We start from the raw sequence: 23,806 nt of genomic DNA on the forward strand, positions 1-23,806 counted from the left end.
ATATGTTCTTGTACCTCTTAGTCTTATAAATGAAGTTGTTCTAAACTGAATTGGTTCTGTGTGAATGAAAGACTCTATTCCTTCCTCTGCAGGAGCTGAAGGCAGAGTCATCTATCACTTCTCAAGGCAGTCTGGGGATGAGTCGAGTCGGAGCTTTAGCGAGACCCGGCAGCTCCCATTCCTCCCAGATTTACTCCGACAGTCATGCACCCTCACACCTACACTCGGTACAAAAAAAATAATCATCAGTTCCTTCCAGCTGGAAACTGTCTCTCAATCTGTTCACTCTATCTCTCTACCTGCCCCCTTCATCCCTGGATCTATTCCCCGATCTCTGCTCAGGGCTCGGTGGCAATGAAGGTTAGCACATTGGATTGTTACGAGAACCGCTGAAATTATCCGTCATCCGGTTTAATCTACTATGTCATGTTTACACAAGGGAGGCCGGGATACAGAAGCTGTGTCGCGCATGTGTGTTAATCTTGTGCAGAAAAACACTCTCTAGCAATGAAATCTGTAATTTATGATTTCAATTGGAGCACACTGGTCGCACAATGTATCCTGGCTGTCACTCAGTTTGGACCAGAGAGTAATGGATGTCTGAGGGACCGAGGGGAATGACAACAGGGACTGTGACTGATGCACCTTTGTGTCCAGAGAACACTAGAACTGATTGGTTTCTGTGATCTAGTGAGAATGCATCTACTGCCTCTGGCTGGATGTGGATACTTGTATGTCCAAGCCAATCAGGACTGATTGATGGCTGCACAATGCTGTGATAAGTGATATAGAAGCTCAGTGATGGCCTAGTTACAGCTTACACTCATCTTCGTGTATGTTGAATAATACAGAAATGATTTGGGTGTTTTTTTAAGCAAGGACTTAAGTCGTAAGGGGAAAAGTTTAAGACAGCATTTCCTGCATTTTAAGGCACGACTAAGACAGCCAGCCACTGATGCATCATCCTCTGAAGGCCACTCAGGTGAGGCATTGCAGGCTGTCCCTCCCTCACTGTAGCTTTTGGTCGACCTTTTCCCTGACCTTTTCAATAACTGACTTAATAGAGAAAGGTCACTGTCCACCTCTGAAGACAAACGCCAGCGCTGGCCTTGAAGCCGACCTGCAAAGAATGATGCACACTCCTGAAAGTGTTTGTGTGTGTGAGACGGGAAAACAGACGGAGGTCGGAGAGAAAGAAAGGTGAGATATCATGAGAGTGATTCATGAAGAAGGATCAGGGCGTGACAAGATGATGAATTTAAGGTCACATCGCAGAGAAAAACTAGAATTGCGAGGCTGCAGTTTTGCCCCTTACATCCAAGATTTGGAACAAATGTAGTAAAAGGCATGTAGTGTATTTTTTGTTTAGATGGAAGTCATCGTTATGTTGACATGTTTGATTCCTGTGAATCATTTCCAGTGACAAACACGCTGTCTTCATTTAAAGACCATTCTTTCAAGAATACAGATGACTGATCGAAAAGTAGCCTATTGCCTCATGGCGCAACAACAATCCCTTGAAGCTAGTGGTAGACTATTTCTTTATGTCTATTAGTGTGTAAGTTAAGAGTCATATTCCGTGTATGTGTTGAAATGCATTGCCAATAAAGCCGTTTCTGATTCACAGACTTGGATTCAACGCAAGTTAAAACCAGCTGCACAGAAGATCTCTGCAATCACCGCAATTTCAAGGTGGATGCCCAAGATTATTGTCCGTGTCTGAGTCAATGTGAAATACGGTCTCAATCTCCACTGAATGGCGCTGAATGGTGGTGTGAAAAGTGTTTTTGCATTCAAAACATGAATTTGATTTTTGACCGTTTGGATATAAAATGTCATCAGTTCATCATTTTATCTGATAAGACAATGTAGTCATAATTAGCGCATGAACTCTTCGCCTGTTTTGTGAGGTCAGAGTGACCTTTGACCACCAAACTCTAATCGGTCCATCCTTGTGTCAAAGTGGAAATTGTGCCAGCCAGACCATATAGTTCGACTGTGAGAGCAGCTTATTAAGACCCATATTCATGTTTGTTGTTAGGTAGCAACTTCTAGTTGACGTAGTAATTATTAAGACAAAGGTGGGAGTCAGGCGAAGTAGTGTAAAAGATACTGGTATACCAATATCAGAGACCTTTGGTATTGTCAACAGTATTAAAAACACTTTCTTATGTAGGAAGCAGTACTTGTCTTATGTAGGAAGCAGTACTTGTCTAGAATATCTAGAGAGGCATTGTTTCTTTTTTTGAATATATATTAAAATTAATTTACCTTAAGTGAACTCCAAGACGGCTATCTCAGAATTTGTCCAAAATAGAAGGCATGAACCATCTGCACAATTCAACACCACTGGGTGTAAGTGAGAAAATATTCTTCCTTACGACTGAACCAGACCTTTAAATCTCCAAATATGACACTTCACCCTACTACACTATTTTTTTTTTGCAGAACAGACCCACTGAGTCTGAATGACCTTTAGTTTGCCATGACAGTGTTGTACCATCTGACCAAGGTTGTTGCTGCCTTCACAAGAAGCCCCTGTATGTTCGCTATTACTCAACCATAGCAGACTTCTGTGCTTCAAGGATTTGAAGATGTCTGTGTGAATAGGAACCAGGAGGTATTTGTAACGAGGAGCACATAAGACTCTGCCTTGATTCTTTTTCTTTTTTGCACACATTATGGAGATTGCAGTAAATCTCAAGATATTTTGCTGCGCTTTAGTAATTAATAAAGCATCATCGCTATCCCTTTGACAGCAGATAGTGGTTGAAAGTATCCCAGCCACTATCATGCACTCCAGGTACTTTCTCTCAATCCCCCCCTCCTCCTCCTCCTCCACACTCCACCCCGGCAAAGCTGCCATTGATCTCAGCTGGCTTTCAAAATCAATAAGTCAATTATAGTCCCATTAAAATGACATGGGAGCCCTGCTGACCATGATGAGATCTGACCCCACTGTTAACGCACCAATCTGTTGCTTCAGTCGGTCAGCCCCGGTCCGAGGCTTTCTTTTGGTCCAGTCGTTAAGATGGGCCAGTTGCAGAAGACACACACACACAACAGCACTGAATACATAGTCTAAGCCAAAGAATGTCCCAGTCAGCTCTGATACTGTAAGTATTAAGCTGTATGCACAGCACAGACAGTTCTGAGTACAGTGAAAAAGACTTCAAGAGATTGTTGCTTTTTTTGCTTGGTCGACAATAAGAACGAGGAAAATATATATCAAGAGTTTATCGGCTTTGCTTCTTTAATCCCTGCTGGAGTCACAACAGAGTTCAAGCATATCCAAATAGCTCGCACTTTGTTTTATCTGTTTTCCTGTGAGTTAAAGATGTGAGGAACTGAGAGAGGTTTGACCTAAATTTGGAAAAAAAATCAACATTGATGGAATAAGCAACCTAATCAGCAGAAGAAATGTTCCCAATGTAAGTTTCTTATGTTATTTTGGTAATTTTGGGGAAGTGGGAATCACAACATCGTATACGATATGATATGATAAGACACAATACAACTTAATTGTCAGTTTACACTAAAACGTCATTTTAAATCCTTGGACAGGTATCTTTTATTAAATGGATCTTGAGATATAAGGTTGTTTCATTAATTACTTTGTGTATTTGATCAATTACTAGAGGTGCAGTTCTCTCAGATGTTTGTTACATACTGATGCAGCCTGTGACCTTGACACTTGCTGACAATGATTGCTAGTATGCTCCCTTCTTTTGCCTGCCTTTATTTGCTGTATACCTAGCAGGTATGCTTGGATTTAAATTCATACATTTGTATTTGGCCAAATCTTCTCTCCACCTCCATCAAGGTGGCAAAGTTTACAGTTTCCTATTGGTTTTATTGTTTTGTATCTAAAACGGTTACAGCTAATTGCACAGTTATTACTATTGATTCTCTACAGAGTCAACTGTTCCCACTGCATATGCTCGACTCACACACAAGCACGCAAGCACGCACACAAAACACTTCTTTCATAATAAGACAGCCTTTGTGAATATTAAATATCTTTTATCTGGTTTCATCTTTCCATTTGCCGTTTTGTTTTGTTTTTTTCAATCTACTTTCATCGATGTGCTTTGCTTTCATTTTGTTCTCTTTTCCTTGGAGAGCAATCTGTCCACAAAAACAACCTCCACCACACACACAACCGTCTGAGCCCTCATTTCAACCTTCCTCCTTCACAATTATCTGTACTTTCTGTGTAGAGCTGACATCCCAAACTACTAATAATATATTGTGGTATCACTCTTACAATATGCTCCTGCTGGTGTAGCTATACATGAGATATGTGCTGTCTGTTGACGACAGTACTCCAGCCATCACTGCGTTCTCATCTTACTAAAATGTAGACTTTTTGCTCACCCCTGCATCTTTCTCCACACTTCCGACCATCCGATGGTGTTTCCTGCCACTCTGCTCTCTGCATATCCATAATAGCCAGTGTATCCAATTGCCATCGTCACGTCACTACCATCTACACTTCCCTGCACACATATGTGCTGTGTGTGTGTGTGTGTGTGTGTGTGTGTGTGTGTGTGTGTGTGTCACTCTTCTGTATGTGTTTGTGGTAAAATCAGCAGGATGTTCAATTACACTGGCTCAGCTGGTGTGTGTAGACAGAGAGGATGGTTTACTGAAAACCCATGCACCCTCACACACATACACACTCAAGTGCACACATCCTCTGTGAGCCAAAACTGTTTCATTAAAGCTCTGCCAGTAGAGCTGCTTGGGCTTGATCCTTTGACAAGCCACAGGCCTCTGCTAGTTTACAACGGTGGCAGGGAACAAAGGAAGACGGAGAGAGAGAGGGAGACTGTTATGAATCAATTCACAATAAGGGCTCAGTTCCCTGAGTCTTTTTGTATAATTCAGCGGGACCTTTGATGGCCGAATGAGGGGCTTTATCAAGAGCTTTAAACACAGGATATCAGCCAACGGCAGCATCGATGCAATATGTCCTGTTTGGATTGTACAGGAACGGTTTAGATTACAGAGGCTGATGAGGGAGGGGGTCTATCAAAACAGGTGCATCCACAAATAAACACAAAAACAAGTGTATCCAGCAACAAATCAGATGCACAAGCTTAATTTTAACTCTGTTTTTATTCCTGCGTCAAACTCTGTGTTGAGTTTTTATAGCTGGGTAAAGTTATCACCTCAGGGACAGAGAGATGAAGTGCCGACCAGAAGGGGCTTTCGGCACAATATCTGCAGTACAGCTAAAATAAAGCTGAGCAACAACTCTTCACCGTGACCTTTTCTCATAGACTTGTGACCCCCTACAACTTTCCAAAATGCAAAACTTGGTGAAGTACAGCAGATTGTATTTTGGTGTGCTTATAATTACAGCATTGTGATAAATAAATGTGTCTTTCTTCCTGTAATTAATCCCAGCAGAGGTTCTTTGGCAACGTTTCAGTTGATAGTAACAAAGTGTGTTTTCGTTGGTCCTGGAGTGAGGGGCATACAGTATATGTCTGGATGTCTTTGTCTATGTCACCTCTATTTGTGTGTTTGTGTGTGTGTGTGTGTGTGTGTGTGTGTGTGTGTGTGTCGCTTGGTATTGCTATGCTTGTGTGGACCAACCCTTGAAATCCCACCTTTCTTGTGAGGTCATTTTTACTTGTGAGGTCATTTTACCTGGTCCTCAAAAATAAAATTGCTAGTGTGTGTGTGTGTGTGTTTATGTGTGTGTGTGTGAAAGGATTAATAACTTTCAAATGCATCAACTGTTTTTTTTCTGGCAGTAGATTGATATGAAGTCTGTGTAGTTTTTCTGATGATGATGCCTCGCTGAAACTATCAGCCATGTTGAGTTATGGCTCCAGGGATAGCAATGACTGTCAGCTGTTCAATCAAGTGGTAAGTGGTAAAAGCCTGACCCTCATCAAACACTGGACTGATTGCCATGAACCGCTGCACACATTTAGGGTGAACTGTTATAACTTGACACCAACTTTTCATCCTTGGAGGGACAGGGGGCCAGGACCACCTAAATAACCTGTATCTTTGTCAACATACAAGTTTAAATAATATAGTATGCATTAGAAATACAATGCAATTAAGACTGGGTCCTCCCTTCTTATGCCTCACATTAGTTTGGTCCACTGCATACCAACCCTGACCGTCCACACACACCTCCACAAATATGAGTGTCAGTGAAGCAGTCGCTACTTTGTAAAAGTTCACTTTAAACAGAAGATGTGTCTGACATTCCGCGTTTATCTTTCAAGTGCTGAACCTCACCCCATCTGTTCTGGTGTGCGACTGAGCCAATGAGCCTGTTGAACTGTGTAATGTTCAAACAGGTGTTTCTGAAGCATTACACAACTTTTTAAGTCTCTTGTTGCTCCAGCGCTAACTTGTTGGAAACGTGTTTCTGGTATCACATATCTTTACAAAAACAACGAAGCTGATGAGGTGAAAACATCCAATATATTGTTTTCAACTATCATATTCTGTTTTGTGTTTTATAAAGCATCCTCACTTTTTTGCGATCCAGGCTTTTAGAACAGTCTGTACTTTTAGACATTGATACAGTTGTTTTTGCTCGACACACATTTTATTGTGTGTATGGTCCTGACAGTGTGTCAGCTGTCCATACCTTCTTTCCCTCATGCAGACATCGGGGATGCCGAAGCTCACAGTAATGAGCTGCCACGTCAAGAGATTTTGGTTGCAGAGTTAACACTAGAACAGGGATATAACTTTAAAAATCACTGAGTCTAGACTTTTTCTACACGGATAATAAAACTGTCACAAAAACTTTACCTCTTGCACATCATCTGCAGTCCTGCTGAGCTGTACCCAGAAGTGGCAATTAAAAAGTATGAGTTTGTTTTTTAACAGGATGTGAAATCGCCCTGTCTTGGGAAACAAAGACAAGGTCATCCACTTTTTTAAATTCACATTTTTTCCAGAAATTACCTGCACCAGGATAAAGATGATTTACAGTGGTAAAAGAAATCAAACCTCAATTAAAGACTACTTGTGTTAAAAAAACCCTAATACATTTAAAGGATGAAAATGGGTCTTTTTAACACCTCTATGATCACAGCTTCTTAGTTTCATATTTAAATGATGAATAAGCACATGTGTTATCCTGACTGTGATTTTATGAGTACCGTGGATATTAGTCCTTGTTGGTCCAAAGTGACTTCGCTTTGTTGCCTTTGTGTTCCAGCCACATCAAATATACAGCAGTATATAAATAAACTTGCTTTGCTTTTAGAATATCAGGAGCAAAAATAAAGTGAAGTGGGCCGACTGTAGACCTTTTCCCGGCAGACATTTAGCATCAAAGGACAAGTTCCATTTTTTTCAAGTCTGTTAGTCTGCAGGCTCCAGCAGTGTGATTTAAACAAATCAATTGGGTTTGGTTTAAAAGTACAGTCTTTTAGATCAGAATAGTCGTTTTTGTCTCCATTCTGTAGAGCAGTAGAGGAGTGGAAACAGAAGGATTTCATAATTAACAACTATAACCTTGGAGGATACAGTGCTGTGCTCAAATACATATTTTCTGAGGTACTTTATTGAGTATTTACATCTTCTGCTACTTAATACTTCCACTCTACTACACTTGGGAGGCAATGATTTATTAAATAACATTGGTTACTGTTTACTTTGCAGATTACTGCATGGTAGCTGAAGTAGTGCATTTTTAAATTATGTTGTTTTATAGACAACTAAACAAAAAAAGACACTGATTCTGATGATAAAAAAAAAATCAGATCTGATAATTCAAGACTCAAGTACTATTCATTTGGGTGACTTTGACTTTTACCAAAGTAATATCTTAACTTTTCGTCAAATATGACTTTATTCAACACTGGTTACTGGCCAGTATGAACAGGAGGAATGATTACAGCCACCAAAAACTTTTAATGTACATTACTTGCCCTACTGTGGGAATCTGACCATTGATTTAAGACAGACCTGAAAGATTGTATGCCTATTTTAAATAGTGGCTTCATCCAGTGCAATACTGCAGAGTACCAGGGTTGTGATATTGTGCGTGACAGGTCAACAGTATGGCACTTTAATGCAAAATATCCATATCACGTGCTGTGCCTGCTTTGACACATCAAAATTTCTGATGAGTAAAAGGTCTAAAAAACAGACTTTTGATGACATTTCTTCCTGCAAAGCCACTGTTCACATTAATACACTGTCAAGACAAATTGATCATCTCCCAGCATGTTGTGTCCCCTGCTTATTAATTCAAGTAAAATGAATGTCGCTGCTAATTGCAAAGTGACAGCACAGTAATGAGAATTGATGCAGAGTGAAGCTGCCGCAGCCATGAAATAGATGAGCGCTCAACAGTTTTGTTGCACAAAGCAGCAAATTATCAGACATGAATGCCACTGAAGAGCCTGCACACACTGAATGCTAACCAAGGACAAACAAGCCCCATCACAGACTCTGGGTAGACTCATGGTTTACAGCTATGAAAAATGTACACCACTGGGTCACAACAATGCCATCTGTCAACACAGACAACAAGATATAAAAGTGTACGATTACACTGATGCATTATTACTGTAGTGAAATTGAATCTGCTTGTCTCAAAACTAAAGCATTAACGCATATCAATACACATACTGCGGGGGAAAGTTATTAATCAGAGAAATCCTGAAGAATGAATCCCTGATGAGGACGGACCAAAGAAGAGTCTCCATCTTCTCCTCTCCTACGCATCTGATGTAATAAAAAGGTCCATCCATAATTAATGCTTTGTTAAATCAGAGTCAGTGTTCTCCGCGAAGATCTTGTAATGTTCTGAGAAGTGTTGTTTGTTTTGCCCAGTTAAACCCCTTGTTAGCACAGGATGATGGATAATGTGTCTGTCCACAGTGCAGAGCCGGTGGCTTCAGGAAATGAGTGTATGAGTGTGTGTGTTTGTGTGTGTGTGTGTGTGTGTGAGGTGTGCTGGCTCCAGAAATATGGCACGGTGGCTGGTAGCTCCTGACATATGGTATCAAAAAGCAGGTATTTATGCCTTTAACCCACACAGGTATATTAATCTACCACATACACACGCACACAGGTTGTCACTTTGGTAAGACATATAACAAGGGGATGTATCACGTACTTAAGTAATGCTTAACTAATGCATGACTCATGATGAGTTAATGCGGGATGTATAATGAATTTCTGTTACTCACCATCATCAAATGTATCTGCTCAGCCTCTCCGAGAGCAGATCAGCGCCTCTTCTCATAGAACTAAAATCAAACAGGTTGCCAAACACGAAACATTTGCATGCCTGTGACTAATCTCATAAATTCATAGTGACTAATCTCATAAATTCATACTGACCTGATCAGTTGTTAATGATGAGCAACAGAATTTCATCCTGCATAATTCATGCATTAAATCATCATGAGTCATGCATTAGTTAAGCAATATGGGAACATTTAGCGCCAAACATGTGAGTACTTACTGACAAATGAGTGAGGAAGATCGAAAAATATTCAATAGTTTCTTCCTGAATAACTTCCCCCACATGAATATTACAAAGATAAGTAATGGTAAGGTAATCATGAAATGATGAGGGACCACTTAGGAGCTACTTAGTATGACAACACATCCTCACACCTAAATAACTGAACAGGTCAATTGCCAGTGTCTCTCAAAACAACTTGACCCTTGCAGCTTACTAGCGACAGGCATGCAGGACCAGTTTGCAAACAACTTGGTAAGTTCAGGAAAACATTGTGGTTCGGCTTAAAATAACATTTTTAATAATACTTCTGTACTTTCACAACAAATGCACTGATAGTTATGCTATGTACGTGACATAACCGAAATGTGCAGTGGGTAAGAAATGGCCTCCTCAAACAACTTGTCAAATTCATACTTTAATCTCCAAACGCTAACTGCTGCTAAATGTAGCCGCCATAAGCTCAGTTAACTGTGCAGACTCCTGGTCATATTGGCTTACTCCTACCAGAGTGCAGATCCCTGGGGGATTGTCGTTGTTCACTATCTGATAATCACCTCTTGATGTATAAATAGGCTATGGGCTAGCTGGTTAGCATGCTGACTTCAAAAGACATCTCTGCAACACAATACATGGACGTGCATGACATGACATCAAAACGGATATTTCTTGAATGTTTGAAACCAGCTCACACATTTAACCACATGAGTAAGTGAACAGAAACTACACACTTTTACACTGCACGCCAACAGCTGTCTCCTGAGTGAAAGTCCTGTACCCAACCGCGCACCACTGACCTCCTCTCAATACAGACTTGTCCCTCTTTATACTACTTAACACGAGTTCCTCCTTTGCTGCCTTCATAATTACCACAGCCAGCAGAGGTCACCGCCTAACAAGAAACGTAAATATGGGCTGTATAAGCTGCTTTCACCATCAACCAACGTGGTCGTTTTTGTGACGTTGTCACATAACATCGGCTCTGTTCATGAGTTGTTGCAGTGAAAAAAGGTCTGTAAATTAAAACTGTTGCCAGTCATCAAAAAACATTGATCGAGGGTTTGGTAGAAATCACCTTTATCAATAATTTGCTTGACTAATTTGATTTCTGTATCTTTCATTTGAGAGCTTGCAGTGGTGGAAGTAAGCCCCTGTACTGTAAAAGAGTCTAAAAGATAAGCAGAAAATGAATGTCAAAAAAAAGCCAAAGACTCATTTCAATGCGTGTACAAGTCTCGATCAGAGTTCAATTTAGTCCAAGGATTTTATATTCTTCCTTTGCAACACTTGGCAATAGCTTGCATCTGGCTACAGCAAAAAATGAATCATGCTGTTCTGCATCATACTGACAGAATATCAAACTTTGAACGGTTCTCAGAGTGACAGCCTGGACAGCACTAACCACCTTTCTGATAGGCATATGACAGCAGAGTACATTTGCATTTTATCAGCTTTTTCTCTCTTTTCTTTCTGCAGAGCGTGTTTGCTAATGTGAAGCAGTCTTCCACTTTGCAGCAACCCTTAAAGCAAGCCAAGTTTCTGACATACTCAGCATACAGGTAGGTGTCTGAGCGCTGACCTTAAGGGCAGGAACACACTGGCCCAACCGTTGGACGTCTGAAGCATTTGGGGAGACTCAGACGAGGTCAGGAACAAATATGTTCGGTGTGTTCAGCTACGTTGGAAGATTTCGGAGCCGCGCGGACGTTGTCTGCTCCGGTTCAACATGCAAAGTCTGATAAGGTTGGCAGTCGGCCGTCTGAGCCATTGGATTCTCTGATTGGTTGTGTGCTAGCTGTATGACCATTCTGATTTGCGGTGTGCTAGCGAATCAGCGCGGTGTGTGGGAGGGGCAGAATACTGTGTGTGCGTTGTTTTTCTATGCACTCCGTTCCGTCATTTCCTGTTTTCATGTAGCGCCACCTGCTTATTGTATCTCTACCAAGCCTGGAATTTGCATGCTACTGTGGAGTGGGCAGCACGTCGAAGCGGTGTGTTCAATGCAACTTTTCTGCCGAATAGGTCAGACAAGAGGCAACAGAGTGGTCGGTGAAAAGCAGTTGGCTGTTGGTATGAGTCTGGGTGGTGTGTGGGGGCCTTAAGTGACCGAACCAGGAAGACTTTATAGAAGTCCATGGGGCAGCTTGAAAAGATTTTGCTTTTTCAATGTAATGCATTTTAAAAAGAATGTTATAATCATACATTCACAGGCATGACAGGTAAGTATGTGCCACATGTGCCACTTCAGTGCAGTAACAGCATAACCTAATACTTAAGAAACAGGCAGCAATACAGCAGTGCTAACAAACGCTTAGAGTGCACATGCTTCTGCAAAATTTCCAATTTGCTAAAGTATCCGTGGCTGGAGCCAGCTCATGGCTCAGGTAGATGTTGAGACCCTAAAGTTTGTCTAGACCGGGACCTCGGATCATAAGGGGAGTCACCCCAAGCACCTAGTCTTAGCTCAACTGGATTTGGTTGCCTGACGTAAGAGTTAACACCACTGTATATCAAAATGGGACTGAACTCGGCCTCAAAGAAAGCTGGAGGTCAGCCATTCAACAGGGGATATAGTATGGAGGTGATTTACAGCAGCTTTGACCAAGACTATGACTTTAGAGATGACAAGACACAGCAGGTAGGGAAGGGAGAGACATCAGCAGAGTGGGAAAACAGCGCGTAGATTCGGAATATTTACAGATCTCATTCTGTGAATTGAGTATATATTTCGATCAAACCAGAGGTGATTGTGGTGAGACAAACCACGACTGTTTTGGTGAGGTTTTTTTTTTGTTTATGGCGAGTTTGAATGAAGTGCATCTAATGTTGAGTGAACAAGGCAATCAAGTTTGATGAACTTGAAATCAGAAGGTGTGTTGTTGTATTTTTCTGTTTAGTAAGTAAGACATTTTTGAGTTTATTCTGTGAATTCATAACACTAACAGTTGTCATATACAGTATCTGCCAACTGAAACTACAGGAGCTATCGGACTATAGCCCCATGCTGGTACAAAGTGGTATTACGCTCAGCATAGACTCCTTTGACATAACATCACCAACCTCACACTCTGTTGATAAACTCAGTTCATGTTTTGAATATCTTACAAATTGATCCGTTAAAGCAGATTTATTTGCATCTGAATCTGGATCTGCAGCTCAATAAAAAGGCACTTTTTATATTTGGGCTTTGTACTGGCATTACTGTGGGTTGTTGCTGAATGTTAAGTGCCTAAATGGCCACACAGAGGCATGCAGGAACAATCTGTACCAGGAACAAATCGCTCGTTCTTCATGCACAGAGTCTACTACTTGTTTTTCATCCATGAGAATGGCAGCAGATAATGTCAGAGAGAGAGAGGCAGGAAGTAAGTAACACCAGTCTGATTCAGCCTGCTTTACCTCTGAACTTCAGCTGATCCAAACTCTAACCTTTGATGTGGCCAGAATGACCCATCACTGGAGAAATATCACGCACAGCGGTTACTCTGACTCTGGATCTGTCCCACTGCTTTTGACTAACATGCAGGAGCCAGCAGTCTGGTTACCATGGATACCATTTCAGGTGTTTTGGCCTCTACTGTCTGCTGGCGCCTAGCACCATGCTCTGATGGCTTCTGGGTCTGTTTGTGTGTTTGCAGAAATGTGTGTGTGTGTTTGCATTTGCACTGATATGGGAGTGTGTGTGTCCAGCATACTGATGCTGCAGAAGAACTATTTGCTCTCTAACACCATGTTTTCTCTTTATAACCTTCTTTTCCTTACATCCATCCCACTCCTCCCATTCCTTTTTACTCTGCCTTTTCTGATCTCTCTCAATCCCCATCACTATACCTCCTCCCCGCTTCTCCTCCCACCTCCCCACAGACAGACAGTCTGGGTGTAGTAGGTCAGACTTGGCCGGCCTGTTTTGGCCGAGCAGCTCACTTGTCAGGCAGTGTTCTGTGCATCCAGGGGGAAAGACTGATGGGAACAGGAGACAGAGAGAGACAGAGACAAAGAGGAAGAATCATAGAGGAGGGCAGAAAGAGAGAAGGAGGGATGGCAAAGGGAAACTTTGCTGTAAAGGTCTAGAGCTGATTTATAGTCTCATAGCTGTAAAATAGCCAATATCTGCATGACCGTTTGACCGATCAGTGATTCATTCTAAAACAGCTGGTCAGTTCACAGTGAGGTGGGACTGGGAGATCTTCCTCTGGTTGCGTATTTGAGTTGTGTTACGATATAGTTAGGTATGAACTTAGAACTTTTGTGTTCAGTTCAAGGGATATTTAACATTTTTAAGAATTTCTTTTACTACATATCAATCAGTCAAAGTGACACAAACTCATTTGTTAGGTATGCTGATTCGTAAAACAAGCCTAGATAACTTTTTAGAACTTTTATAAGCTTGCTATATTGATATTAGGTAAAAAAATAAATAAATAAAATTGGGATATCGGCTGATATCAGTCATTTGTGACAAGGATCTGCAACATCTGTATTTTCAAAGAACCACCACTGGTCATCCTGAGCTGGACATACTATGGTTGAAAAATGATTTTTTTTTTTTTGCTGGACACTATTAAACACTTTTTCTAAATTACCTTAAAGATATTTTCTGCATTTCTGTCTTGCAATTTCTCGACAATGATACTTCAAAGGTACACTGTACAATCTGAAAAAGTGATGAGGAAACCTATTACCTCAAAATTGTCAAGTGAAGTGTACAGCATATATTTGTTTGTTAATTTCAAGTCAAAATATCTAAATGCACCACGGAAAAGACAACCAACAAGAAAAGTTCAATTATCCCCTAATCCATTGGCAGATATTGTGTAGTTATTACACAACAGCTTGTTCCATTGTATTTTTACTTATTCTTAGCATCATTTCCAGTGTATCAGCCAACACGCAACCCCTATATCGCAAACCTGTCTCCCAGATATCACATTTTACCATATTAGCCAATTCTCCGGCTTCCTCCCACAGTCCAAAGACATGAAGGATAGGTATATTGGTTACGCTAAATTCCTTGTTGTTTGTCTCCAGATGCCAGCCCTGTTATGAACTGGCAACATGTCCCGGGTGTACCCCGCCGCTCGCCAAAAGGCAGCTAGAATCTATTCCAGCCCCCTGCGACCACCACAGGATAAAAAGCTACAGATAGTGGATTTCGGAAAATAATTCATGGTACATATTGATCTCCTCATTTCCAAATGAACCAGTAACAAAAGGAAAATCTATCACTAAAAGTCCTGCAGGCTCTGCTGGCATCAGAGGTGCACTACATAGGCACAGCATGTATTAAAGGAGCTGTGATGCTGCTGCTGCTGCTGCTGTTGCTACAATGTTGGCTGCGTGTGATATTTCCCTGCGGGCTTGTTTATCAGCTGTACAACAGTCAATATCAGCACTTTCTTCCAGAATTTCTCGGGCATGCATGCACTCACACACGGAGAACATGGAGATGGGTTTTGAGCCACTTCCCATCATACAATCTGTAAATGATTCACTCTGAATCTTTGAGACACGCTGCGATATGCGAGAACACCTACAGCTCACCTGTCCTCGAATCCCACAGTGTATTCAACACTCCCTCTCTGAGCACGCACACACTCACAGACACTCGCAGTTAAAAAGCCACTTGGGTGTGAAGCACTTGCAGCCAGAGAACAGTCAGAACATCTGACACTTGAAGAGAGAAACAGTATCAGTTTCTCATTTACAGCACACAGGTCGAGAGCACATTATTTTCAGTTCAAGACAAGATAGATAGATAGATAGATAGATAGATAGATAGATAGATAGATAGATAGATAGATAGATAGATAGATAGATAGATAGATAGACAGATAGATAGTGATGGCAGAAAGACGGAAAAAACTAAACAAAATTCATAGTAAACACAGCTTACCTTCATGATGCATCCCTCTTTAGTCCACTCTGAAACATGTGCTTTTTCTTCTAGGTGTGTGTGATGACAGAAACACTAAGAATGAGTGAGTGTGTGTGAGTGTGTGTATGTGTGTGTGATCTATAAAATCTGTCGCTTCCCCTCTTTCCCTGGTAGTCACAGAGGAGGGGAGTCGGTCCCTTTCCGCAGCGAAGAATGTGTGTGTTGGTGTTTGTAAATGCACGTGTATGTGTGTCGGATGAGTGTGTGTGTCGGAGAGGAAAAGTGCCGCTCCTCCTGCCTGTTATATGAATGAAAACTCTAAAGAGGACACATCTATCTATCTATCTATCTATCTATCTATCTATCTATCTATCTATCTATCTATCTATCTCTCCATCTATCTATCTATCTATCTATACACACTTTTGGTGTATCATCTGGCTCTCCTCTCCTCTCCCCTCTTCTCTATGTTTCCTGTCCTCCCTTTTTCTCTCGTCTCACTTTCCTCCTCTCCTCTCTCTCCCACCGTATCGCGTGTTCGTCCACCTCCTTCTAACCCCCCCTCACCTCCCTCCCTACCTCCCTCTCTCCCTCTATCTCCCCACCCTCTGTCTCTAATAGAAAGCTCACATTTCTCTGTTCTCCCATATAGACACAGAAAGAGAGGGAGGAAGGGGAGAATAAATACACGGTCCAGCTTTCTTACTGTCCATCCATTTGCCTGTCCTAATCTACCATCTCACGTCTCACCCTGCAGTGCATGATGGTGAGCCGCCCCTGCTCTTGTTAAATTAATCTGTTTTAGACATTAAATCAGAAATACAATCAATATACAGGGAAATATCTAGTCAGTGCACGGGTATAAGGATAGTAAACGCACATTCATACTGTCATTAACCGTTTTAAAGTACATTATCACCCTATGTCTACATTCTTATTTAGTATTTTGTTTTACTCTCCTCTGATCACGTGTGATGCAGTAGTAGGCACTCGGACAGAGAGCTGCATCTCACAGGATGAGATGCCCAAGAGTGAATCTGAGTGTGAAGTCAAGAGCAGATATTGTAAAGTGATTCTCACACGTTTTAGTATGCACAGGCAATATTGGCAGCGCATTGAAATGCAGTGCAGCTCCTGTTCACATACAGGGGTAAGGATGTTAAATCTTTTAAAGTCAGTCTGCCCTGCAGCTTTGTAATGGCACAGGACGGCCAACAGAGGGGGCTATTACACTTAGAAGAGAAGAGAAGAGAAGAGAAGAGAAGAGAAGAGAAGAGGAGAGAAGAATCGCATCCTGACAAATTGCCTTCAGTGATGTCACTCAGCAGGTAAATAGCATTGTGGGTAAAAGAAGTCGACTGGTCTAGAACTGCACCCCTAAAAACATTGTTGAACTGTTTGAAAATAGATGATTCACATTCACACAACAGATAAGATCCTTCCTTTTCAAAACCTGGTGCCTACATGACCCACAATGCAACTGAGCCACTGAGTGACATTACTGGAGGCAGTTTATCAGATTATATGCAGCTCCCTCGGAAGCCACAAAAGGATTCCTACTACTTTTTTCACCTCTCCCCAAGAACTGCAAACACACTTGTGTGTGAGATATGCAAAAATGGTGGAGTTACCCTTTAAGAACCCTTAAAGTAATGTTCTAAATAATAATTTCAGTTATCAAATAAATGTAGGGACAAAACAAATCAATTGTCAGAACAAGTACCTCACAGTTGTACTGAGTCAAAGTCCAGAACTTGAGTACACATAAATCATCACAGAGTCTAATCCCAGGTTGCCAACAATCACTTATCTTTCTCAGTATCAGCGCCACCTCATCCAGTCTCATTGTACTATGGAAATACAGTAATAGACTTGTATAACTCATCAGGCTGGTAGGCAACACTCTGAATGTAAATGCGGGCAGCAGCAGATATATTTAGAGGAGGACAGCACAGCACTAAGCAGAGAATATTAGTTGTTTACATCTTTAATACCCTTATAAATACTTTGTCTTTATGTCTTTGATGGTGTTTCCACCTGCGGTTTACTACTTTCACTAAGTACAACTTTACTGCGTTGGCTGGCAATAAAAGCCCATAAACAAACACCATTAAGCTACTGTAACATATACTTTACCCAGCCAGCTTTCACAAATCACTCGCAAGACGATGAGGATGACCTTCAGCTAAAGTTTAAGTTTGCTGTAGTTGCCAATTAGTAGAACTGCTCTTGTGTATCGCGGACATTCTTCTTGTTTATTTTAACAAAAGGTGACAGGAATATAGTCATGGAAATCATCCGTTTAGACTATTAATCAACTTGTATCCGACCTCCACATTAATCATCTTGACTCTTTATCAGCACAGAAATGCCAAAAGGTGGATTTATAAGCAGGCCTTGACTCCTAAAACATTCATCCTGCTCGCACTTGATTAATGTATAATGTGCATCTACATGTCTCGTTTAGAAGCTTTAAGAAAACCATAAAAGATGGTCTGATCAATATCAGTCGATCACTTCCCTGAGGCTGAGTCATCCATTCCATAGCATTTCTACCTGCCTCTGAATGAAAATGATGATATCGCTCTCTGTGTCATTGTGCTCCACATCAGATAAGTTTTTCCAATCCCAGAGGTAACACTAGGTCGTTACAGTTGCAAAGAACTGACGGCATATAAAGATTTAGAGTAACAGCGTCGTCACACAAACTTCTACAGGCAGTGGAAGCTCTCACCATAGTGCCTATTTTACAGATTCACAGAGTGAAAATAAATCTTTCATTCACTCTGACATGCTGATATTTCCAAGTGTGGGAAGTGTCAGTTTCTCCACACTACAACAAAACAAAACTGGTGTTTGTGTTTGTCACAGGCGCCAGCGATGCACTCATCGCTGACATCCATCTGGAGAAGCGATCGTATTATTGTAGCTGCAGAAATGTGAGTTTCTAGCTGACTCGGCACTGAAGACAACAAAGAACGGGGGAGTCTTCACTTGGTACTGTTTTATATTGGCAGTTTGGTGTGTGTGTGTATGTGTAAAACAACTGGCTCAGGTTATTTCACAGGCAGTCCTCGGGTAACAGCTCCTGCATTCCTTTGCTGTGCCCTCAGGCGGGGGGTGAGGAGCTGTCAGACGCTGGGCTTCATTAAGGGTCAAGCTGCTGCCTCCCTCTGGTCAGTGTCAGCAAGCACTGTTAGAAGCTGGGTAGCATGCTGATGTGTTTTTTGTTTTCACCTGTCATCCACCAGCTAGACTCCAAATGCATATCTTTAGATTTTTCTTGATAACTAAAGATGTGAACCTCCTACCAAGTCCGCGTCCTCCTGCACAACCCATCCTCCTTCACACCCTAGGCACCTATTTGACACATGGTATAGGGTTCATTTCAGGGTGAATTTAGCTTTAAAGGTGCTCAATTTCATACTGCTTTACTTTGTTTATAGTTGGCGGACCACATCTCAAACAAAGATGCGTAGCACAAGTGGTATTCACTTCAGTGTCTTGCAAAACGACAGATGTCACAATACACTACGGTACAAAACAGAAAACTCCTGGGAGTGATGGATTCATTTAGTATTCATGGCATTATGTTCAAGTCCATCAGATTTTTCCTAAATGATAATGAACAATACAGTCAGTGTGTGTGTGTGTGTGTGTGTGTGTGTGTGTGTGTGTGTGTGTGTGTGTGTGTGTGTCCTTGTCTCTGTGTGTAGCAGTTACACACCTCCTGTGGGATTTACTGTCAGAAAGTGGCAGCCTGGAAAAGAGTTGCACCAACTAACGTCAGGCCGCTCGATGTGTTTTCCCCTCCTTGTGCAAACTGAACATCTATCCGCACCATATGGTAATTTGACATGAAATGCACCAGTGGTTTTAAAATCACGTTAGCGCGGGATCTTAGGGGTGGGAAGACAAGAAACGTACTCTAATTGGAGGGATGGGACAGATGCCGCAAAACTTCTTGCTGTCTTTTGCTCCCTTTTTCTCGCACATACTGTGTTTGTTAAAAGAAACATATCAAGCACTTGGAACTTGGAAGACGTGGCTGCATTTATAGTTACAGCTCAAAATGATCTGTCATGTTTAAGTGTAAGAAAGTCCCAACAATTTGCTGTTCAGTGTTGGAATGTATATGCTGATATTTTTTGATAACATAGATCCAGTTCAAATGTGTGATTGCATTGTTGACATTAGCTTACATTTGTCTGATTACTTCCCCAAACCGTCAACCAAATGTTGGAGCTGCTTTAACCTAAAACTAACCACATCAAAACTGTCTTACATTGCTGAACTTGTGTGAAAACAAAATAATATTTGGTATTATAACATAATTCCCCCCTGCCATATATTTCAGTTTTTATATTACAACCTTGCAGGCAACAAGGAGTTAGAACAAGAAACGTACGGACTGCTCCAAGGTCAGCTTTAACATCTCTCTCAGGTGCCGATCGAAATCTTTTCTCTCCACTGAAGGTGGTTGTTATGGTGTTTTATGGGTCACGACGCTGCAAGGACCCTTTGTCTTAAAGGGGAACATACTTTTATCTTGCCTCTACCGAGGACATATATTCATTAAAAGAAAGCCATGACTGCTGCAGCAACTACTGGATTGTTATGCTAAGACTGAGATGTCTTGCAAAGACAATGAGGCTTAAATTCAGAACACTTAGCGCACATTAATATATGTAATGTGTGGGCCGGTCGTTTATGTTGGAGGTTGTTATTGCCAATCATAAAATCAAAGTGAGGAGAATCATTTCCTGCACTCTGTGATGACTCCACAGCAGCTGATAAATGGCATTCTGACAGCTGTATAAGCAGTCATTATGATTGAACAACACCGACACGGCAAAATCAGATACACTAAGAATAGTTAGAGCTTTTAACTCCATGTTGTTAACTGTCAAGTTTTCAGAGTTGTGTAACAGGGTAGCTGTTTCTGATTCTTCCACAATTGCTAAGCTAAGCTAATCGCCTCCTGGCCTCAGCTTAGACATGGGAGCAGTGTTGATCTCCTCATCTCACTCTCATCAAAAAAGTTAACAAGCGTATTTCCCATAATGGCAGGCTACGGCTCAAAATCTGCAGCAGATGTGTCTGCTAAACCAAATAATCCTAGATTAAGCCTTTTATGTTTGTATGATTTGGATGACTTCTCAACACCTCATCGAGATGAGCCCATCCACTTAAATCTGCAGTCAGAGTGGTAGCCTATCAGGTTGATTAGAGAAACCGGACGAAGCAGCACTGAGCTCTGACCCAAAATATTTATTAGGTTGCATCTAAAAGCATCAGATATATTGTGGAGAATACGTTAGACTCCCCGCTGACAGGAAGTAATCTCACATCAGACGTTCTGACCTGACAGCTCAGAACCAGCAAGTCTCTTTTCATGAATCATCACACAGCCAGCAAACACTCTGAAACCGGATACACATCACTGCTCAGATGTTTAAAGCGGAGACTTTGTAATAAAGACAGCGAGTGATAAAGCATGAGAAGATCCCTCCCAGCACGATGGTATTGCAATCTAATAGCAAACTCTGTAGCAGCTCTATTGAACATTTCTCAGCGGAGTGTACTAAGTGTCCAATGTAAGAAAATTTTGCAGCGAATTGTTCTCCTGTGAAATTGAATACAAGAGAAGCTGAAGGGAATATTAGATTATTATTATCAAATGCTATTAAACCTCAGCTCTGAGTTCAGTGTTGCAAGCCGGAGCTCCTTTATAGGGTACGCAGAGATTGTATCACACAGATATTTCCACCAGGTTCAAATCCCTCTGACATTTTGCTGACATGTGGATTTCACAAATCAGTGAACCCCCCCCCATGATCACAATCACGTAACACTTTTTCAACTGAAATAACTTGTCTTGTACGAAGACGTCGACCGACTCTAATGAGTTTCGGCTAATTGCCCAATTAGTTCACCTCATGAAAAGGCATGGCTATGGCTTCCAGTGGATTTTGAACCATTAATCTGTCTCAGCATGTGGCTGAGTGTGTGTGTGTGTGTGTGTGTGAGACATGTCTGAGATGATAATAAAAGAAACATCAAAGACAAAAAAAAAGGGAGGGGGGGGGGGGGGGCTAAAATGGCCAATTAAAGTAAATGAGAAGAGAGAGATTTAAAAGCTCACATATGGTGAGCTGACAGCATGGATCTATAACACATACCTACACACAGACAGTCCAACGTGTGAACAGAGGCACATAAAAAAACATTACACAACAGCTCCCTCTGCTGTTGTTGAGGTTTAAATGGGAGCCAATCACTGCACACGACACACGGTGAATGGCTGTCTGTGCACCGTTGTTAGGGGCCTCTGGATTACATAATGAACAATAAACAAACAAAACTTGTTAATCCAAATTCTGATAAACAAGTGGGAAGAGATGATTCTTAGTATCATCATGACGACAATAGACAACAAACAACATACTATATTCACAACTACAACAGCCCAAATACCCTTTTTTCAGGTTATTTTCCATGGCAGTCATCAGTTTTCATTTTTCACACAGTGAGGCGACATATTTTAAGACGGTGTGTAGAGAGCTTGATGTGCTTGTAGAGAGCGCTCCATCCCTCTTTTATTTGTGATCTAGTGGATGAGTTGCTACGTGCGTTTCTTTTCTAAATTATTTAAGCGATTTAACATTATACAGAGCTTCGTGTAAGGAGTCTAAGTGTGAGTATGAATGTGTATTAAAGGTGCAATATGCAACATTTTTAGTCGAAAACGTTCAAAAATCAACAAAATTAGCAAAACATAACAGTTTGTCAGTTTGATCATGCAGGTGACGCAGCCACTCTATAAAGTATTTAGCTTCAATACAATATAGAATTAGGTATTTACAGTATAGTAAAAGGTTTTGATAATTTTGGACCTAAGATAAACAACTAAGGGAACAAGGTGCAATTACAAATCTGTCTTCTTCAGCACCAAGGACAGCGGCAGAGATTTATCAATACACAGCACAGTTCAGTTGCTTGGATTTCAGAGACATGGTCATGGCCATAGATTTCTAACTTGCAAAAATGTACCCCAGGCAAGAATCAATGAGTCAGGCAGACTTAACCAACATATTTAGTCTCTGGCCCTGCACTCTATACAACTCAGGGATGGAGAGCGGAACGGCAACTCACCTCAAATTACCTATCAGCTGTACTTCATCAAGACTAAAGTATTCATTACCTTTCCCACCCGTCTCTGCATTTTATAAACAGTGGAAGAAAGTAGGTAGTGCTCCAGTTCAGGTTTAAGGTACCTACGCTGAAGTATTTCTATTTTATGCTTCTTTACACCACCCAATCCCCCAGCACATCACAAACAACATCCTTGCCAGCCTGGACTCTCACCAGTTTGCATTCAGAACAAGCAAGATCCACGCAGGATGACACATCCACTGCCCACCACTCCGTCTTCACACACCTTGAAAACAGCGACACCTGCATCAATGCAAAGATAACAACCTGCTACCTAATGCCAACAAAACCAAGGAGCTGATTGTTGATTTTAGGGGTAAAATTAGGCATGGACACATCCTCCTGTTTTAGAGAAGGGGCGGGTGAACAGTTTTATGTTCCTTGGAATCCGCATCACAGAGAACCTGTCGTGGTCATCATACATCTCCACCCGGGGCGTAGAAAGCGCAGAAAGGTCTGTACTGTTTGAGGAAACTTGAACTTGAAATAGAGACGTTTTTTTCTGACAAGTCGCTTGGCACCAACTTCACTACAAATGGATTTATGCCTCAAGTGGAGACTCCATGAGTCCAAAACGCAGTGATTCAAAGATGATTATGTCTCTGCAGTGGATGGCAATTCGCCGCAAGGTGACTGAAAAGCAGTAATCGGTGGATCCATGTGATCGATTTGAGGATTTGGCTCAGCTGATACGTCCGTGCAGATGGACAGTGAGTGAATTACCAAGTTGATGTGTCTTCAACAGCTGCAGCGCCACACATTTTTTATGGGAGCATACAGAAGGGAGGGAGGAAAGCTTTAATTAAAGCCAGAAGCCTGGGCACAACATTAAGTTGCTGCCGAAGTGAGTGAAGCGAGGCTGAATGTGAGCCAAGCTGTCAAACAAGGAGCCAAACACCCCAAGCATCAGTTTAATTGGTGCCTACTGCCTAGTATTGAACACAATGATGGCAGTATGCTGTGTGATTGACGACAGCAAGCCTCTGGCCAAAGATGCATAAACATATATCTAGAGTTTCTAACTGCATTCACACCAGCACCATATTCCACAGGAAAAAAAGGCATCTCTTTCTTTTTCTCACTTCCTGCAACAAGACCCTTGTAAGTTGGGCAGGCAAAGACTCCCAACATGTGAAACCTTGCCTGATTTTAATCAGCCGCTGCAGGCACTGAAGAGTGTCCTTTTACACTTTCCCTTCCTTTCAGATGCTGTCTTCAATCCACCTCACAGAGAGAATAACCCTGTCTAATGT

At 41.5% G+C, this 23,806-nt stretch overlaps 1 protein-coding gene across 4 annotated transcripts in view; it reads right to left on the minus strand.

Moving 5' to 3' along the window:
* Nucleotides 1-23,806, minus strand: part of LOC115596869 (inactive phospholipase D5) — a 71,314-nt gene that overhangs the window by 37,021 nt on the left and 10,487 nt on the right. Inside the window, exon 1 of one of the 4 annotated variants that reach the window (XM_030442305.1) lies at nt 15,357-15,902. The exons of 2 other annotated variants lie outside the window; for them this stretch is intronic. In XM_030442305.1, coding sequence (XP_030298165.1) covers nt 15,357-15,362 — 6 coding nt within the window. In that variant the 5' untranslated portion in view covers nt 15,363-15,902. Of the gene's footprint in view, nt 1-4,377; nt 4,447-15,356; nt 15,903-23,806 lie in introns of those variants that run through there. One more of the 4 variants, XM_030442304.1, reaches the window with a different exon arrangement.

This window comes from Sparus aurata, chromosome 15, assembly GCF_900880675.1.
Source record: "Sparus aurata chromosome 15, fSpaAur1.1, whole genome shotgun sequence".
NCBI lineage: Eukaryota > Metazoa > Chordata > Actinopteri > Spariformes > Sparidae > Sparus > Sparus aurata.